The following is a 20,590-nucleotide window of genomic DNA, read 5'->3' on the forward strand; positions in this document are numbered from 1 at the left end:
ATAAGCTAAATATCTTATGGATGAATATAAGGTTGAATAACATGAGTGTAAATGTCATTCAGTTTAGTGAGGATATCTAGTTCTTATAATTAATTATTAGTTTACGAAACTGCTTTAAATACTTCACATAAATTAGGCTTAATACAGATATAAAGTCAACTTGAAACAGTGCTGTTTTACCATCTCTTAATTAATAATAAAAATCTGCACAAACAAGTCATTCAAGAAAACTTGTGGCCAAGTCAAAAACACAATCCATCAATTTATAAATACAGTGAGAACGGTAAATTTTGTCATTAAGAAAACTGAATGTCCGTAACCAAAAAAATTCTAGCTTGTCCTTTTAGTATCTTTCCATTTTGTTCTTAACGTTTCCCTTTCTTTTCATAATAAATCGGTGTAAATGACGAGAAAATTGGGCGTACACAATCTTTATACACGTCCCAAATAGCATTACAATTACTGCCTTCTAGCTTTTATAAAGAATCAGCCATGCTTTGCTATAAGATGGAAACTATTGACAGCTATTTTTACTGCAATAACAATATGTTCCAAGTATACCTTGAAACTTTATACCAACTCTAGGAAAGTATCCATGTGTGCATGAGTCTCATACGTAGTAGGTAGAGTGAATGGTATCTGCTCATGGTACACATAGACACCTTTACCCAGGTCCATATTCATGTGAAGAAGTGTCACCGAAAGGCCTTTTGTAAACAATACAATCAAATAATATTTAGTTCTATGTAGATTATACTAAGCATTTTTAAGACTTACCTTGCACCAAAATTCCAAACGTTACTGCTTCATTAGACGATTTTGCATGTCTTAAGCGCATATGCAATTGTCATTTTATTATTTCTAGGACACGCATTTTATTCTCATGTAGTTTTTTGTGGGTGGCATTTACATTTTTCACCTCCCTGCAAGCGACTTCCACGACCTTACCATGCTGCTCAGCATGAATTAAGATATCAGGGCGCAACCTATCTTCATCGGTCTCATCACGTTGTTTAAATACTCAGGATACAGCATCGGATTCCAATTGTAGTCTTTCATGGGCAGAAGAGAACGGGGATAAAAATCTTGCAACAGAACTGGCAATCAAATTGAGCTCAGAGCCTTTAGATTTTGGGGAACTTTACGAACAGCTTGGCGGGACAGTCTGGACAGTCTGGACGCTAATTTTAGGACAACATTTCCTGGTGGGGGGTAATATTTTGGCTCTATTGGATCACAAATCGTGGCCTTTTTGCCGTCATGAAATAGCTCTATCGGGCTCCTAAGGATACAGAATATTCGTATAAACATTTTCTTTTGTGCTTTGAAAAAAAAATAGGGTGTATGTGGATTACTTACCTGCTGGTGCTGCCAAACTCTGGGAATATAAGTAGGCGAAAGAAAGAGAAAGACTTGATATGTGTAAAAAGGCCAATAAATAGTAAAGTATCAAGCGAGATTGCGTCACATTTTAATGACAACAACTCATACCGCTCTGCATAGCTAGTTATTGATATAGTGTATTTGTGCCTAATTGTTATCTCTTTATTGTCAACTCTAACTTTAGGGTTACTAATTGAACATATAGTATTTGTTTTTCGTATGAGACAGTATTCTATAATTAAGTTTCTCAAAAACAGGCTGTGGCTCTTAAAATAGTGAGAGCTAGATGCGTGAGGAGAGAAAGAGATAAACACAAAGTGCAGGGACAAAGTAGTGAAGCTAATGGATACAATAAATATATTGTATTTTTTCAATACAGGCCATTTTTCCGTGATGGACTAGAGAGAAAAACCGGACCCCGGACAGATAGACGCAATGAATTAGTTAGGTTTGATAGAAGTATCGTACCACGCCATAAAACTTAGTCTCCGTAAGATTGCTGATCCATCAAGCGTTATTCATGAAACGATAAAGAAATCACACCCAAAAAGAGAAGCTTTAAAGTAACAAGGCATCTACAAGCAAGAAAAAAAAATGTAGCAAACAACAAAAAATATATTATAGGTAGATTTATTATAGGAGAATCAGCTACATAGTATGCTGAGGATAATAAATATAGCTCATAATCAATATCAAATGATACCATAGCTGTGCACTTTATCAGATTCATGAATGTTCTGTTTGATATCATGGAACTTAATGAAGATGTAAAAGGGAATTATTTGGTGATCGATAACTGTACTATACATAAATCAAAGCCAATGATGAGAAAAATTGAAAATTGTGGTTATAGACTTATGTATCTACCTCTATATTCCCCTAAATTAAATCCAATTAAACAACCTTGGGCAATATTAGAAGGGAAACTGAAACGCCACAAACGATTGACTGAAGAAAGAGTGTCATAGAATTGTTGAGACATGTAACGATATACCTGCTGAACTCCTACACAACTTTAACAGTCGTTCTAAATGACAAAATTATTCAACTTTATGATAAATATCCATTATAAACGGTTTGAAGTCGAGGAGCAAACATCATCTTTTAGGTGAATTTGATTCAACTTACTGTGACATTTCTCTTATTTTAAAAGAGCAAGATTTCTAGACATAAAGGATCAATCATTTTTAGTTTAGTGCCATTCAGTTTTCTTAGGGTGACAAAATTTACCTCTCTGACTGTATCTAAATTAAAAATAGTGTGTTTAGGCTGGTGTTTAATTACCAGAACTGATCAGTCTTATATGCGTTCTGGTTTCCTATTCGCAGGATTCCTTACGTAAGATTGTATTTGTCATCGTCATTTGTCCCTTTTATTTAATGACGTTTGAATACATATATAGATAATGGAAGAATAGAAAGAAGAACAGGAAAGAAAGGGTTTGATGATGAAACACGGGTTTTTGAATTTTTAGATTTTAGATTTTAGTGATATGATATAAAACATAAAAAAAAGAGCAGTCATGTATATAGATTATATAAATGTAAAATATATAGACATATAGATATTCAAACAGTCTTTACTCTCAACCATCATGTCTCCCAATATCAAAACAATTCAGTCCAACCTAGTCCCTAATGAGCCAAAGATCCCTGTCAAAGGCTCATTTAGTTGGGAGCAGGTATACTATTATGTTTGTAAGCCAAACGCCATTCCCTTGTCATTTATGCATATCTATAAATCCAAAAAATCCAAAATCCAATAAAATATATATATATATTATGTGTGTAATCTGGTTAGCAACCAATCAAATAAAACAAATCCATCGAAGCAAGGCGGTTCAGGCTGAATACGATAATTGGATCAAGGACACATTAAGCAGATACGGTACAATTGAGAACTACCTTTTGTCTACAAAATTGCATTTTCCATCTGATGAACCTGCCGATCATCCGGCTACTATTATTCTACCCAATGATTTCCCTTATGATGTTCAAGAAGGAATATCCCACATTCTTATCTGGTCTCGGTTACCGCTCACAAGATCACAAATCCAGCAAATCCTCGAAGAGAAATATGGCCAAGAGTCCTGGGAGTGGGTCTTTTGGGTTAATCCTCCAGAAATTCAAAGTGTTCGGAAGTTGCCACACGTACATGTCTTCCTACGTTGTCGCTTCAACTCATAACTACTAGATATATACGTACAAAGGATTGTAGAAAAAAAAACGTTTCACACTTTTTATATATAGCCATATCTAATATGAATGGCATTGAAGATATCACAACTTCAAGACTATGTCTACAGATGTAAAATGCCGATTGTAATATAATATGTAGAATAATTAAGACTTCAAGGCATAAGAATTAATACTGTTAAAATAAAAGAAATCCATTAATATCGAATTTAGTTAGTGCTGTTGCTCAACCAATGCCAATCGTTTAAGCATACTTGGGCAGTATATCCTCTTGGTACCATATCCACTGATTTTGCTCTCGTTGATCTCCAATTCTCCTTTCCTTTAGTGGCTCTTAATTTACACAGAGTATAAAAGACATTATATAGTAAAAAAAAACAATCCAAAAAAAACAAGTCTTGACTTCCTCTATTGATATGCAGCATAAAGATTTACTAAAATAAATCAAAGTCTGTGGAACTTCCCTACAAATATAAAATTTAAAAGTGCGCCATGTAAATTTTTTGTAATATTATTTTGGAATATACGTATATATAGAGAAGGATGTTAAATATAGATATAAGCAGACAGCCAGATAGACTTTCGGGTAGACGGACGGACAGACAGACAGACGTACAGACAGGCAGACGTAAAGATTTACACAATAGAGGCATATAGGCATACAAACATATATACATATATACATACAAGCAGATAGGCAGGCAGGCAGGCAGGAAGGCAGGCAGGAAGACAGGTAGGCATGTAGTCATGTAGGTAGACTGACTATTTCAATTTCAATTTTCATTTTTTTATACTTTTCTCTTTTGTATGTACGTTTGTTTGGTTAGTTTTTTGGCTGCTTGTTTGGCTGTGAAACACATAAAAACACGCAGGATAATCTAGATCAAGAGCCACCGTATACCTACTATGTATGTATGTACTTATGTATGTATGTATGTAGTTATGTGCGTATGCTTGTATGTAAGTATGCATGTATATATATATATATATAAATAAAAAGAAGAAGAAATAATTAAAACAAAATTGTTGCATTAAATTACACCTCCACACAGGCCTCTTCCTTCCTTGTTCCCTTGCTTCCTTCCTTGTTCGGTTGCTTGGTTGTTCCCTTTTTCTATTCCTATTTTGGTTCTTTGGCTTTTCTTTTTTTTGGTCTGCTTGAGAATTTTGAGGTGTTTGTCAATTTGGCAAGCGTAAATGCAAATGGAAATGCAAATGGAAAATGGTTGTTTGATGTATATAAACAAGTTACACAGTTGATCAGAACTGGGCAACGTCAGAAAGGTCGGGGAAGAACCCAACCATTGGCGGCGAAGAAAGAGGTTCCTGAGAATCGCAGTGCATTAACAGAAAATCCTCCGAGAATACTGCCTCGATGGTGTCATTTTTTATATCTGGTTCAGCTGGTGGTGTGTAGGTTTCGGATGTATGCTGGGGTGGCAAGAGGAAGAACAGAGAGGTTGTGCTGGTGGGTGAACTCATTATACTCGCGTGTAAGCACCCCCCCTCACAAGCCTTTTAGGAACAAAGAGCAATCAAAAGGTTGTGTATAGTGTGTTTGTGCAGTGTGTCTTGTGTGTAAGACGGACACTGGTATTAAGACAGTACGTTGGTATATGGTATATATATTATGCCGAAGACTATAATACGAGTAATAGACAACCGAAAAAAAAATTAGGCGAAACAGAAGAAAGAAAGGAAGAGAAAGAGGAAAGGGAGAAAACTGCTGCGCCAGTTTGGTTCAAAAAAGTAAAAATAAATAAAATCTAATACTATATTACTTTTCTTATATCAAAAAGAAAGAGAGAAAGAGAGAGAAGCTTATCGGAAAGTAGAAATTCTCACCAATGAGAAAGAGTAACAAAGCAAGCATTTACACAGTAATAGGCAGTGCACACACAAACACAAGCACAAGCACAAGCACAAGCACAAACACAAGCACAAGCACAAGCACAAGCACAAGCACTAGTCGTTAGTCGTTAGTCGCTAGTCACTTTACTGTATCTGAAGCACTTCACCAACAAAGATGACTCAAACAAGGTTGTATATGTCTTGTTTGCTTTCTCAATTACAAAATAAATATATTTTTATGTATACTAAAGAGATAATGAACCGGCGAAATATACTCCTTATTATCTGTCTATATTACTTTTTTTTTTGCTTTAATTATTCATTGGCGTTAAAGCTTATAATAGCTGTACTTTTAGACCAAAAATAAATAGATAAAATAAAGTATAAGGAAGAAGAAGAACACTCATTTGTGGATTAAAATTGATTGAAAAAGGCTCCATGTCAACATGTACAAAGTTTAAAGGGAAATATTTTATGATACATATATACATATATAATTATAAATAGGACATTGTTACAAAGACAGGGCAGCTACCAGCATCTGTGTAATTATTACTGTTAAAGTTCAAAAAGAAAGAAGGAGATATAGAGCAAGATTATCACGCGTGTTGACTGTGTTACGTCGAATTCTAATGATCCGGGTCCACACTGACATCGGAATAAGCTGTCTAAAGATGATATGTAGTGCAGAAAGAAAAGACGAAGAAAACAAAGAGACAGAGAGGAATTCGCTCTAATATGTATATGTTGCGTGTTGCATGTTGCGTGTTGCGTGTTGCGTGTTGCGTGTTGCGTGTTGAACAAGCAAGTAAGGCACACTTTTGGGTTTATTGGTTTTATATCAAAGGTAGTCATTGCGGCTAAAAGGTCTAGGAAAGACCAGCCCAGAATAAAGGGGGACAAACCCGGAGCACTTTTGAAAACATTCACTCTAAGGACATCCCTAGGTTTTATGGAGCATGGTCATGAATTGGTTTATGACTCTATCCTATGTTACCTATATGCATTTTATTACTATCAATTCTATGATACAATAGTTCCAAAGAGTATATTTGGTGTGATATAGTGGCCAATGCAAAATCGAATTCGTTGTGGCGCACAGATGTTTATGTAAACCATAACATATAATCGAAGCTTCATATAAGTGTATAAACACTTGATATGATCTATTTGTAAGCAAAAGTCTCGTATCAAACATGTATATATAATAGAAACCATAACAATCATTATGTTTCTCTAGTAGATAGGATAAAGGGAGGAACAAAGAAATGCTTTGATAAAATTTCTTAGCCTTCAAGGGTTCCCTTATTTTTACTCGGAGGCATTTGTTCCGACATAGGCTTTAAATTTCTCTTGATCTTCTAGCAGTCCCTAGAGTGCTCCAGGTTTGTCCCCTCTAATAATGATTTTTATTGAAGGATTTGGTAAATACGCATACAAATATTATAATAATAAAATAAAAGAAAAGAAAAGAGAAGAGAAGAGAAGCATTCTTTTGGGTCAAACTTCTATTAATTAAACTTTAATCACAAAAGCTTAAGTTTAGGTAGGTTACCTTTAAAGACTGTTGGTTTCTCCCACTAATTCATTAATCATAATTCATAATTCATAAATAAACTTCAATATTGATGCATACAATCTTCCAAGGTTTAAATAGTGAAATACCAAAGAATATATATATATATATATATATCCTGAGTGATACAAGTCTTTTACAGGATTACCATGATCCTCCGTGTGTTCGTTTAAGTAAAATAAACCATGTCTATTTGATATATATATATATATACTTCTTTTTTGGAGCTGCAACGTAAAAGGATCATTCTGAAGCACTTGGGAGTCTAGTAGAATCACTCTTTATCTTCCCGTATTATTACTATTTACTGGAACTTACTATAGCTATGCAACGTGTCACCATGGTAATCACACCGTGCTAAACTTTCAACAGAAAGAATAAGAAGAAGAATAAAGGTAATAATAATTCAGCTCAAAAGCTTTTGTGTTTCTCCTGGATTACATTTCCTATTACCAATATAATCGTCCAAAATAAATAAATAAATAGGTGACCATCGACTTATGAAACCAGTTTGGCCAAACAGAAACTGCTTTTCCAAACATTCTTCATCATCATTTTTTTTAGTAAAGAATGTGCTTATGAATGAAAGTTGGGTCCGCAGACCATCTTTTACCAATAGTTGTGAGATATTCCAGCTCTTCTTTTTTTATTTTGCCAAATGTAAAAAGTTACTTCTTTAACTTTACCATCTTGGGTCTGTCTACTTTCACTCCATAATACAGTGTTTCTACTTGAGATCGAGACGATGTTAGTTTTTTTCTGGACAAACAAAAAAAAAGAAAATTGAGACACAACAGAATAAAATTTGGGATAGAAAGGAGATTTAGTTGAGACAAGGTAAAAATGACTAAAATGTTCTTTACCTGTAGGCATCTTTAAGTTTGCCTTCCAGAGTGAGGAACAACCACGTTCATTGTGTTGTTGTTGTTGGTCAAGGAGTAAACATTTCTGGCCTACAATTGCTACTCCAAATTTCCTGCACAATATAGAACATGACTTTTGCCGCCAGGGCATCCCTATTCCAAAAAGTATTACAGTTGTTGCAAACTAATATTGGGTGGATAGGTCTGTCGATGGCATTTCGGAAATACCTTTGGTATCTACTCTTACAGGAGTTGCAAACCTACACAATTCTCTTTCTTGTTTGCTAAAAAAAAAGGTAAGCGAATTGGCTAAAAATTAATTTTCAATCGTCCAAAAACAACCAATATTCTCAATCTCAAGTAGAAACACTGTAATTAATTTTAATATGGTGCATATAACTTCAAATGTTTGGGACTGTTGAAATCGTCACTATTCCTTTTTTTTACCTTTTCCTTTCAAGAAACAGGTTCCTACAGTCTTTTTTTTATTACTTTATTTCAGCACATTACACAATCAAAATGAGTAATGGATATACTTATATATTAACAAAGATGACTAACTTCAATGTATTTTGATGAGAGAGTATGTAGTATACCTTTTTCTTTAAAAATAAAACCAGTCTTCTTTAATGATTCAGTTAATCAACACGGCAAAAGCAGCTATGAAGACAACCTGATACAAATCAGGAAAAGACAATATCAAGGTCATCCAAACTGAGGCTTTAAAAAGAAAGAGAGAGAGAGAGAGAGAGAGAACAACTGTGTATGTAGGCTTATGGAGTGCGATCATGGATTTGTACTTTCAGAGAACAGAAATAAGAGTAAAATAGGATACTCTGGGAAAATATATGATTTTGGTAGCATGTTTTTGGAGACACAAAAAAAAAGAAGGAAGGAAGGAAGGTATATCTTGGCTGCTATATTGATGTGACCAATCTTCTTCGCCTCTTGTTATCCTAGACAAATGAATGACAGTAACCGATCCAGAGGGTATTAAGAGGATACATTATCTTAGTTCATTGGAGAATGTTAAAAAAATCTTTACATGTATGTGTATACATTTCAAGATTGACTTGAATTTGGCACACAAACGGTAAAGGACTGGAATACACTTAAAGCCTATGAGACACCAACCGTTTCTTGATGAGTCCTTCTTTCACGGTAGCTGTAAATTTAATATGGTTTGATAATTATATAAAAAGAAGAAGAAACATAACAGGGGTTTTGTAACCACTGTTCTAATGAACAAATGAACACACGGCTACAAAGAAAATATTATTAATTTTTTTAGGTGGTAAAATTCGGTCTGAATGTTTTCCCAACCGATGTCAAAGAGAAAGATGATGAGGGTCCATGGTATTATTAAGTACAGGAACTATACCATTATATGATATTACATGACATGGCCTGATTTGACTTGACGGTATTTTTGCTTCCTAAAAAGCTACAACGGACGATATGAACAAGCAATCTGAACAGCAATAGTCATCAAGCTGATAATAGGATAATGATCTTTTGTTGTATTGACAAGAGCAAAAACCTAGAGTGCTATATGGGGGGTTTTTTTTATTGGGAAATAAAGGCGCTGATATTCAGAATGGCTAACAGTAAAATAATAATAATAATAAATGACAATATCGATATTTCTTGCTTTCTTGCTTTCTTGCTTTCATTCTTTTCTTCTTTAAAAAGATCTATTTATTTCTCTTTCTATACAGATTCCCGCACAGGTACTGTAACGAAAAAAAAAACACCTGGGCGTGTCTTACCATGTAGCTTAGTGTCTGTACACTGGGAAGAAGAAGGGAAAAAGGATCAGGTCTGTGGCCATATCTTCGGAACTATATACTACATTAAATTTATCGGCACACGCCATGTTATTCGTCTTTTATACACTTTTTTTTCTCCTTTTGACTGTACACATCATGATATTCATATATCTTATTAGGAATGGTAGCATCTTTATTACACTACCTTTTATTATATTATGTTAATATTTTTCATAAAAGTATAGATTTAATTTCATGGGACTTGTGGTCGGGCCTTGGTTCGGTAGACAAAGGTAAAAGTAAAACTTTATATAAAAATATATAATATATTTTCATTCCATTTACTTGTACCTGGCAGGACCGGAAATGCACGTGGGTCTTATGAAGGTGTACACTCCAAAGTAAAAGGATAAAAAAGGCATGCTAATTTTTCATAGAATCACGCCTCTGAATTCAGTAACCCATGAAAAAAAAACCCAAAAGAAAATTAACTTCATTTTTACTGTCATTTATATAATTAGATATTTATAACATACACCCAAAGAATTACTATAGATTGTATATGTATATATGTATGTCTTTAATAAATATCTTGTATAATATTCTATAAAAATGCTATCAAAAGATGTTAATATTAATAATTATTTATTTTTCTATTTTTTTTAATAAAAAAAAATTATTGATATTAAAAACGCACACACAAAATACATGCTATCAAAAGGACTAAGCTCTAAGCGGTCAAGAAGAGTGTGTGACATTAGCCGGGGAGAAATCTCTACATGTGTTTGAGAGCGATCTACGCTCAGGTACACATTGGAATTGAAGACCAGTTGTGTGATTCTCTCTCTCTCTCTCTCTCTCTTTGTATTTGTGTGTGTATGGGTATGTTTTGCATATTACTACGAGTATTACTATTGCTCTTACTGCTTTTCAGAATATTACTGTTATTTTTTTGAATAAATATAACCTTAAAAGTTCAAATGAATTTATCCAATTGAAACCAAAGGCGCCTGCTCGGATCAAAAAGGAAAGCATTGGAGAGTTTAGACAGTTTGGAGGAGTTCTGATCGTAAAGGTTACACTCAGCCATCGCAGTCCGCTTGACCCACACTCACACACTCTACATTCTATATAACTCTTTCTATATTATTTTACTGCTTAAAATAATAATAATAAAATATATATGACAATCAAAAATGGATATTTTCATTCTTTAAGCCGTTCGCTATCGTAATTTTCTATTCTTCTTATTCTTACTATTATTATTTATTTTTCATCATCATCTTCTTCTTCTTCTTCTTCTTCTTATATTTCTCTCTTCTCTCTCTTTATATATATATATATATATATTTATTTTAACCTCTCTTATATACATATATACATATATATATACTCACACTCGCGCACACGTTAATATACAGACACAGACACAGACACTGACACAGACACTGATATAGACACACAGACCCATACACGTACACGTACACACAGACCCTTATACATACACATACACACAAAGAGAAATATATATATATATATATACATATACATATTTTACGTGTGCTTGTGCGTGTGCGATTGAGAAAGAAAAAAAAAGAAGAAAAAAAGACAAAATAAATAAATAAGGCTTTTTTACTTTTGCTTTACCTCATTCTCTTTTTCATTTCACTCTTCAACACTTGATTTTGATTGATCCTAAAAGAGCTTTCTCATTTGCCATGGCATCTGTTCCTATATGTTGCAGAGTCCGTGCGCTTTATTCATTCAACTCAAACGACCCGGCATCTCTCACATTCGAAGAAGACGATTACATTGACGTCCTCAACAAACTTGAATCGGGATGGTGGGATGGCTGGTATGTCTCTATCTTGTATACAATCCCTTTAACAGATATATATATATAAAATAATGATAATAAGAATCTAAATTCGTAATGGCACATTCAGGTGTAGTGGTAGACGAGGCTGGTTTCCTAGTAACTACGTCCAGGTCATTGAAGAATATGACGATGAGAATACAAATACAATTCAAGGGGACGGTTTAGAAGAGGTAATATGCCATGTTTGTCAACTTTCCTGTCCAAGTTATCTAAGTTACATTACGTTACGCTACTTTACTTTTATATATATATATTACAGGCTGTACACCCTGTCTTTGAAGAGCCGGCAACACTCTGGAGCCGAGAAGAGCCAATTTCGCGGAGAAACAATGAATACAGACTGAGTCTAGCTTCTCAGGGGGTGGCAGGGGGAGGAGACGACCACTCGATTGTCGTGCCTGTGCACCAGCGCCATTGTTCTGATCCAGAGCCCTCAACTAACACTAGCTGGACATTACAGCAGACAGAAGATGGCTCGGACTGCTACTTTTACAACCATGTCACTGGCGAGATGCGATCTTCCCATCCAGGCGACACAGACGCCGATAATGAAGAATTCAAACCCACGGTGTCGCTTAATAGCAGCAGTACTAACCAGGATGATGACGAACTAAGATCAATGGAAGGTCCAATCTGGGATGCTGTACGTGCTGGTCTCGCGTTAGAAGACGAAGGGTTGCAGGCTCAGGTAAAAATAATAATAGTAGAGAAAGAGGGAGACAGGGAGAGAAATGTATATACTAAAAAAATACAAGTACATGTGTACACAGCCTTTGTCTTTTACTGATAGCACATCTTTATCACAAGAAGGTTACTCACCCTCTGAAAGTCTGTTTGACTCCAGCATAGACTCGGTAATGACATCTATAAGCCTGCACTGAAACGCAATCACTCATCAGACTTATTATTACTATCATTATTACTATCAGACAACTACTTCAGCTACCAAACCTCCTCGACCTCTTCCACGCTCACCATCTCGTCAACAATCTGTCCGCCGAACGTCTGTAATCGACACAAATGAACCACTAACCTGGAGCCGTCTATCGGCACACGTCTCACTAGCTATTCACAACCTCAACTCGGCAACAAAAAATACTCAAAAGCCAATGCTACGCCCGTTTGCAACCGATGTAGTAAACGCAATTAGAACAATATTAGTCACATCGGGTACAATAGACAAGGAAGCACCCCACATCAAATTAAATCCAATTGTACGGACCCATCATCGAACCATGATGGCATCAATGTCTAAGCTGGTTCTATCCTCTAAACTCACCTACGATCTTTCACCCGACGAAATCTCCAAAGTTCTATCAGAATCAAACGATCTTCTCAACAATGTACAGAATTTCATCCACTCATGCCAGGATATCGGTGTTGCCGTTCAACACATGGATCCCAAAATTGTTCCATCAGATCATACAATCCTGCGACATCATCGCAAGTCTGAAGCCGGTCATGATTACCCCAGAGTCAAATACGCACTCCAAAAAGATCTCGCAGAAAGCCTGGAAACTTATGGAACCAGTATGCACGAATCAATAGATGCAATTCTCACCAGCCTTCGCCCTGTTCACCCAGAGTCGCGCGTATCACTAGCAGCCCTTTTGTTCACCCAGTTTCGTAATTTGTCCAACCAAACCGGTCAGTTCCTTGGGATTGTCGAGGATGTGGACCTCTCGACTGTCAGCAAGTCTTTGTTGATTCCTACTCTGTATGAAAGTCAGCGTGCACTCTCAGACAGACTCGGCTTTTTGTTCTATTATATGCAGGTTCTCACAGACGAAAACACTCCCTTGAGTACAACTGTAGAACACGTTGTATCAGCGGCTGAGAACATTGGTGATCCTATAAAGACCATCTGCGACTGCATCGGCAAGCTTGTCTTGGAAGCCAAAGAAACTGAAAGCATATCCATTGCTGGCACAGCAGGCACAGCAGGCAATGTCCTACGTGAAAACCATCTGAGCAACGAGCGATCTCTAGTAGAAAGCGTGATCCTGGAAGCAGATGAATCCATTGAATTAGAAGATGTAGACAATGACGTGAATGCTGATGCTAATTCTAACGCTGATGCGGATGCAGATGTGAATATTGATAATGTCGATGGTGATGGTGATGGTGATAGTGAGGAATACTTGGGAGGCGAAGGGAGCAGTGGAAATGGTAGCAGCACTCAGCTAGGATCCTTGCCAGAAAACTCGCCTCACATTCATGATACACGCTCTGATCCTTGCATTAACTCACCCGAAAGCGTAACTCGCAACAGATCAGGCTCAGTGAACCAAAAGGCTCCTTCTGAGGCTTTGGGTGGACTGGTAATGCAACGTTCTCAGACAACTCCTGATACGCCATCAAAGAAATCCGCAAAACTTAAAAAATTCTTTGGTGATGATGCACCTGCTGCAGCGGCTGCAGCTGCCAAACCCGCAGTTAATGAGCGCCCGTGGTTCTTACATTATGATTACGATGTAAATGAGATTGTGTACAATATGGAGGGATATGTTAAAGGTGGATCTCTTCCAGCCCTTGTCGAGCGTTTGACACTCCACGACTTCTTGGACATGAATTTTATCAACACTTTTCTGCTCACATACCGTTCATTCTGCACATCAATGGAACTCTTGAATCTTCTGGAGGCACGCTACAACCTTGAGCCACCACCAGGCTTGTCTGAAGAAGACTTGGAAGTCTGGACACAGAAGAAGCTCAAATTGGTGCGACTGAGAGTATTCAATGTGTTGAAGAATTGGCTTGAGTTGTTTTACAATGAAGAAGACCACATCATCCTCGACCAGCTTTCAAAGTTCATTGATACCCGGATCCGGAGTACCCTTAGTTTCTCTTGCGATCAGTTGGAGCGTCTGATTCGGAAACGCAAGGAGTCCGAGTCGCATGGTGGCCTAAAGAAGATGACACTATCACTGCCGGATCCTCCGGAACCAATTCTTCCCCGAAACAGAAAGAAGTTCCGTCTTCTGGACATCGAACCTCTCGAGATGGCGCGCCAATTGACAATTATGGACTTTAAATTGTACAGCTCTATTCGGCCAGTCGAGTGTCTTGATAAGGCCTGGTCGCGCGACACAAATGATGAGAATGGTAGCGTGGCCGTGAATATCAGGGCTTCTATTGAATATTGTAATCAGATCACAGCATGGGTGTCTGAAGCAATCCTGAGCCAAAGCGATATTAAGAAAAGAAGTGCGTATATCAAATATTGGGTGCATGTTGCAGAGGTAATATAATTGTGCATCTTATTTTTTTTTATTTTTTTTTATTTTATGGAAAAGAGTGCCAGTTGCCCATATATGTCCATTGATGGCGAGACTAATGTATACATTTGGTTTTGTAGAAATGTCGTCTTTTGAATAACTTTAATACATGCATGGCGGTGCTATCCGCGTTTGACAACAGTTCAGTTGGGCGTCTAAAGAGAACCTGGGATGTAAGTTGTATATCTTGATTATTGTTATTTTTATTGCATACTGGATATTGAATGTTGAATATTGAATATTATGCTGCTGGTATTATTTGTAGATGGTTGGTGCCCGCACTAACCTAACTCTTTCCCAAATACGTAAACTGATGGGTGCTAACCGGAACTTTACCGAATATCGAGCCATGATCCATTCAATCAATCCTCCCTGTATTCCATTTCTGGGAATTTATCTTCAAGACTTAACGTTTATTGAAGACGGAAATGCCAATTACCTGAAGAAAACAAAAGAGCTGATCAATTTTGCCAAACGTGCTAAAACGGCCGAAGTTATCCGTGAAATTCAACAATACCAATCATCGCTCTATCAGCTAAAACCAGTTGAAGAATTACAATCATTTATCCAAGGCAGTCTACGTAGCACACGCGACGAAGATCAGCTGTACAAAGAAAGTCTCAAACTTGAGCCAAGGTAAGAATTAAGGGATTCTATTAAAGAAGAAATCGACTGACTGACTCTGTGATTTAAGAGAGCGGGAAGATGAGAAGATCGCTCGACTTTTACAGGAATCAGGATTCTTGTAAAACAAACCAAAAAGATAATACTTATTATACACACAAACAAACAATCTCACAGCTGCCAGGAGCACACAATGGCTTAGGGTTTCTATTATTATTTTATTATATATACACAAACCGGCCCACATCTTACAATTCATTTACCCTACTAAATCTGCATTCACTCATTCTCGCTGCCCATTCCAATTCCCTTTACCTTTACCTTTTCCCTCTTCTTCCTCTCCCTTCCCTTTCCCTTCCTTTCCCTTCCTTTCCCTTCCTTTCCTTTCCTTTATATATGCATTATATTCGTCAGTTCGCTAAGTAATTATTAATGTCCCAAGGGGTCAATATTGTATTTTACTAATGATTTGGGCTTCTTAAGCTAAACTTTTATATATATTATAAATATATAAAAATAATAATTTCTTTTTCAATAAATTATTAGATACATAATTTTTCTTCGCTTTACTTTTATGTTTTTGCCTATTGGTATTTGTATTGATGCCTGAATATTTAATATACAGAATGATTATGAGACTGAATGAGTGTTTTGTTTTTAGTGCTTTGGGGTTTTACTTGGTGACCAACCCTTGTAACCTGTTTACTGCCTCCAAGTATCGCTAGCTATAGTGCGGAGTTGAATTATTAAACAATAGCATGTAGTCAAGACATGTATACCGCTATTAAGAAAAATCGGTTTATATGCGACGACACTTTCGTCTGATCAAATGAGCACAAAGCAGTTGTTTAAATACATCAATTTAAAAAAGTTTAATGCACATATATATATTTATATATGATCCGAGCAGTAAGAAGATCAAGTTAATTTTTATATATTAACAAACCTTAATTGTATTGATTTACTTATTTATATTTTGGTATAATGCATAGCTATCCAGGGTTCTCTACTTGTATGCATATTTCAACAGTCTTTACTAATTAACTGGGCTGAAAGAGCTAATATGGTTGATGTTATTATTTCTTATGCATATACATACTATATATATATTGTAAGAAATTGAAAGTTTTTAACTAAAGACTCTGGACTTTTTTTTGTGTTTGATTCCACATTGTGATTGGATACAGAAAAGATTCCTACGGATGCAAATCTTAATTTCTTGTTACACAACTAGGTTTAAGAAAGCGCAATTTTTCTTTAAAAAAAACGCAAACAACCATTTCTTTTATTTATTTATTTATTTATTTATTTTAAAAATAATAATAATTTTATATACTTATACACATAAATATACACATACGCATACATAAATAAAGACTTATATATCTCTTAAAGCTCTGGCGCCTGTGTTGAATGACTGATACCTCACCAGCCAAACCTGCCACTGCAGAACCTGAAACTTCGATAGCCAGCAAAAACCCTTGTTTAGTATCAAAAGAAAGTCCTGCTCAGATGCCTCTTCCATCGCCTACAATGAGCACGGGAACAGTAGCCCATGTATCACACAAAAAGCCAACTCGCCATCATGTCAAGCGTAAGTCTGGCGGACGAGTGCATGTAACAAAACTGGCTCCAATGGCAAGAGCACACAGTAGTACAGCAGTGCACACCGATACAGAGATTGATGGTGACCATGACAATGAACGAAAACCCATGCGAAGGTCCCAGTCCCAACGATCACTTAATCGTCTGTCATCTCTAGACCGCAAAGGAGGACTAGTACCAATGACCAAAAGTAAACCCCAGCCTTCTCCATCTCCGCCTACTACCCCACCACCACCGCAACAACAACAGCAGCAGCAGCAGCAACAGCCAGAACCAGAACCAGAACCAGAACCAGAGACACAACAAGAACGACAAATACAACCATCATCACCACAACAACAACAACAACTATTACAACCACTGCAAAAAAAGCAACAGCAATCGCAGCGTCCACAGCAACAACGACATATTAGCGGTGGCAACCCCGGATTTACAGTATCGCGCAATGCTCCCGCCGCTCCAGTCGAACAGACTTTTAATGCAGTTGCCAATAACCTTGTGGTTCCCGAGAAAGCTTCTACTACAACCAATGCTACGGCAGCTACTGTAGTCATTGACCCTCGCAAGAAACCTCTGCTTCGTTCGCAGTTTGTAGAAGAAGAAGAAGCTCCGACACGACCTAGAGCCCACATGAGTAATGTAGCTTCAGCTGCATCATCTCAGCCTGCAGGTATGACACGCACACAACAGAAATTGATGCTCCAGCGTCAGCACACGCTAGTAGATGATGAAAACAACCTTGCCCATCCACGTAACATGATCCGCCTCACACGCGAATTAGAGCGTATGGGGCGTGAATACCGCTGCGTCAGACGTTATCAAGATCCAATGATGGACAGTTTGAAGCGATGTACATTTAGCCAAAGCGCTGTTACATCCAGTACTGCTGTAAATAACAACATGAACAGTAATAGTAATAATAGTAATAATAATAGTAGTAATAATAATAGTAGTAGTAGTAGTAGTAGCAGTAATCACAATAATAATCACAATAATCATCATGGAAATGGTCTTTACACTCGAAATGTACAGCCCACTGCCTCTCAGTCCGATTCCATCACTTCCTCATCTACTTCTCCTCGTCCACACCATGCTCTCCGCCGTCAACTTCTCACTCTCAAGACCCCTGCTCAGTCTGCACAAAATTCATCCAGACAAAATGCTCGATGGAGTGCAGGTGCTTTTTTGGATCGCATGCTCAACCACTAGATTTTTTTCCCTTTTTTTTATGTTAAAAAAAACTTTTTTCCAAATACAATCTAACAATATATATATATATACAATATACAAATATACAATTATTCATTATGTCCAGCAAACCATTCTACCACTACCATTGCCACAAAGCACAGCCATTGATGTAGTATTGGGGTGAAATTGTACTACTGATGGTACAGCAGTGATCCGATCACTGTCATATAGATCCCCTATCAGGTTACCACTTTCTCCCGAGTAAATGTTTACTGGGTGCTTCATATTTCCTACTGCCATGTGCTGATGTCGATAGCCCAAAGGACTTGTATTCCATCGTGCCCTAAAGTTTGTCACCCATCTACCAAAATATTTTTTGATGAATATGTGCGTAGTCTTCTTTTTTCCTTTCTAATAATAATATTAGGCATATATATATTACTTACTTTCCAGTGTGATTGTTGTGCGGTATGGCTGAATGTAAAGTCATATCTTCGTTCTTGAGCGTAAATAAGCGTATGAAATCATCATAACTTGCAGTTGCAAGTCGATCTCCTCTTGGAGACCAATAAGCACTCGTGACAGCATATCCGTGTTCCAGCTCATGCAGTGGTGTGATAGAGTCAGTTTCGGTAGAGAAGCTGCGATGATCCCATACTGTAGCTGTTCGATCATTACTACCGATTGCCAGCAGATGTTCATGAACAGGATTCAGATCGATAGTCCCGATTTTCTTGGTCCTAAGGCTGTACACAGATATTTTACTGTTTGAACGAAGATCTTTGTGGGCAATCTCGCCCATCGAAGTCGCAAGCCAGGCCTTTATATTTTATAAAAACATGCATAAATTACTGTTGAGCATCCATTTTCTTGCTTCTTTTTTTTCCCTTTTGTATACACCAATATAATACACACTTTTATATATATATACATATTACATACACTGTGTCCATCCTGTGTTATAACCATACTGGTAAGTGGGAGGCTGTCATCTCCAAGAGAGACTTCAGTAAAAACTGCCTTTTCCATATCAAAATATTGGAGAGTGCCATCATAGGAAGAGGAGTACAACTTTGTAGAGTCCACAGGACTAAACCTTAAGTCCGTAATGGAACGAGTGTGAGGTCTGTATTTGTAGACTACTGGTTCATCTCCATCTTCTGTTTCCTTGACACCTTCTACATCCCAGAATCCCAATTGGCCGATCACATCTGCTCCACACCCTAGTAACTTTCCTGGAGATGGATGAAATCTGTCCCAAATAATATCCAGATATCATAAGAATAAGTACATTTGTATTGTCTCTTTCTTTCTTTTGGTCTAGTTAAGCTAATCAAAGTAGAAATAGAGAAAGAAAGAAACCTACACGCAGTTTGTGATTCTTTCTGTCACTACTTTGACTGTCTGCCAACTATGTCTAATCTGCAATTCTTGTAATGCTTTTGAGACTTCCGCATCAGAATTTTCTTCTGCTTCAAGCTCTTTCTTTGTAGTTGGCTGAGTATTAGGAAATTTCTTTAACATCTGTAAAAATTCTTTCTGATCGGCTTCTTCGAGTCGATCAACGCGCAGGTCTGTTTGGTTATTTTTCTCTTCCTTCTCTGTAGGTAAAGATTCTACTGTTTCTGGTGCAGCTCCTCTTAAGCGAGCTGATACACGCGTTGGAGCCTTTGGCTCAATCTTCTTCTTTGGAACATGTTTCTTGATTGAAGTTGGAGCTGGTCGCTTTTGCCCAGCTAGAGGCACATGAAGTTCTTTTAGTAGTTTGGCATTATTCCTACCAGTAGACATTAATCAGCCAAAAATAATAAAATAAAAACACAAGCACATTCCCAATCATAATCATTCAATTCAATGGTTCCATGTTTATTACTCAATATTCTTTAATCGTTGTTTCTCATAATCAGACAATTTGTGAGCCATAATGAATATATAGAATAAAAAATAAAAAGAATAAAGGACACGTCAAATTACAAATATATGTATATAATTAACAAAATAAAATCATTTGCTTATCTAGCAATGGCATTTTTTTTTCGATAATAACGTCCAATCAAATTCGCTAATTGTATTTAAAATAAGAATTTTAATTAATATAAAAAAAAATGGAAAGAAAAGGCAAAGGTTTGGTGAAACAAATAAAAATCAATAATTGAAAATATATATGTATGTTTTTTTTTTTCAAAAAATAAATAATCTTGTTTTGTGTACCTGATAGATGAGTAGCTAGTTTATATAGAAATCTTACTCTGCTTTAAAGAAAGGTAGTCATTCTATTAAAGGTAATATATGTTTCGTAAACATCACGTTCCAGTGGCCATTGACTGTAATTGAAAAATAGCAATGATAATATTGAGAGTTACGATATCTGGGCTG

General features: G+C 36.5%; 5 protein-coding genes across 5 annotated transcripts; 2 read left to right on the forward strand and 3 right to left on the reverse strand.

Annotated features, from left to right (window-relative positions):
• Positions 1 to 1,104: 1,104 nt before the first annotated feature.
• On the reverse strand, positions 1,105 to 2,519 carry PHYBLDRAFT_61350 (hypothetical protein; the record flags this gene model as incomplete). Its single annotated transcript, XM_018440793.1, has 5 exons — positions 1,105 to 1,282; positions 1,360 to 1,572; positions 1,852 to 1,882; positions 2,087 to 2,184; positions 2,512 to 2,519. 5 exons carry the CDS (start codon positions 2,517 to 2,519, stop codon positions 1,105 to 1,107), a joined length of 528 nt encoding a protein of 175 aa, XP_018298340.1.
• Positions 2,520 to 2,977: 458 nt separating this feature from the next.
• PHYBLDRAFT_137853 (hypothetical protein) lies at positions 2,978 to 3,569 on the forward strand (the record flags this gene model as incomplete). The annotated part of the gene is made up of 2 exons (XM_018429888.1): positions 2,978 to 3,080; positions 3,184 to 3,569. The coding sequence occupies 2 exons, from the start codon at positions 2,978 to 2,980 to the stop codon at positions 3,567 to 3,569; spliced, it is 489 nt and encodes a 162-aa protein (XP_018298341.1).
• A 965-nt stretch (positions 3,570 to 4,534) lies between these two features.
• PHYBLDRAFT_178533 (hypothetical protein) lies at positions 4,535 to 8,019 on the reverse strand (the record flags this gene model as incomplete). The annotated part of the gene is made up of 3 exons (XM_018437998.1): positions 4,535 to 5,009; positions 7,692 to 7,732; positions 7,869 to 8,019. 3 exons carry the CDS (start codon positions 8,017 to 8,019, stop codon positions 4,839 to 4,841), a joined length of 363 nt encoding a protein of 120 aa, XP_018298342.1. The 3' UTR covers positions 4,535 to 4,838.
• Positions 8,020 to 13,840: 5,821 nt separating this feature from the next.
• Positions 13,841 to 15,543, forward strand: PHYBLDRAFT_104965 (hypothetical protein; the record flags this gene model as incomplete). The annotated part of the gene is made up of 4 exons (XM_018427872.1): positions 13,841 to 14,758; positions 14,875 to 14,967; positions 15,060 to 15,430; positions 15,489 to 15,543. The coding sequence occupies 4 exons, from the start codon at positions 13,841 to 13,843 to the stop codon at positions 15,541 to 15,543; spliced, it is 1,437 nt and encodes a 478-aa protein (XP_018298343.1).
• A 2,641-nt stretch (positions 15,544 to 18,184) lies between these two features.
• On the reverse strand, positions 18,185 to 20,137 carry PHYBLDRAFT_76644 (hypothetical protein; the record flags this gene model as incomplete). The annotated part of the gene is made up of 5 exons (XM_018443178.1): positions 18,185 to 18,575; positions 18,661 to 19,034; positions 19,157 to 19,466; positions 19,581 to 19,991; positions 20,088 to 20,137. 5 exons carry the CDS (start codon positions 20,135 to 20,137, stop codon positions 18,329 to 18,331), a joined length of 1,392 nt encoding a protein of 463 aa, XP_018298344.1. The 3' UTR covers positions 18,185 to 18,328.
• Positions 20,138 to 20,590: the final 453 nt, after the last annotated feature.

The sequence above is a fragment of the Phycomyces blakesleeanus genome, assembly GCF_001638985.1.
Source record: "Phycomyces blakesleeanus NRRL 1555(-) unplaced genomic scaffold PHYBLscaffold_1, whole genome shotgun sequence".
NCBI lineage: Eukaryota > Fungi > Mucoromycota > Mucoromycetes > Mucorales > Phycomycetaceae > Phycomyces > Phycomyces blakesleeanus.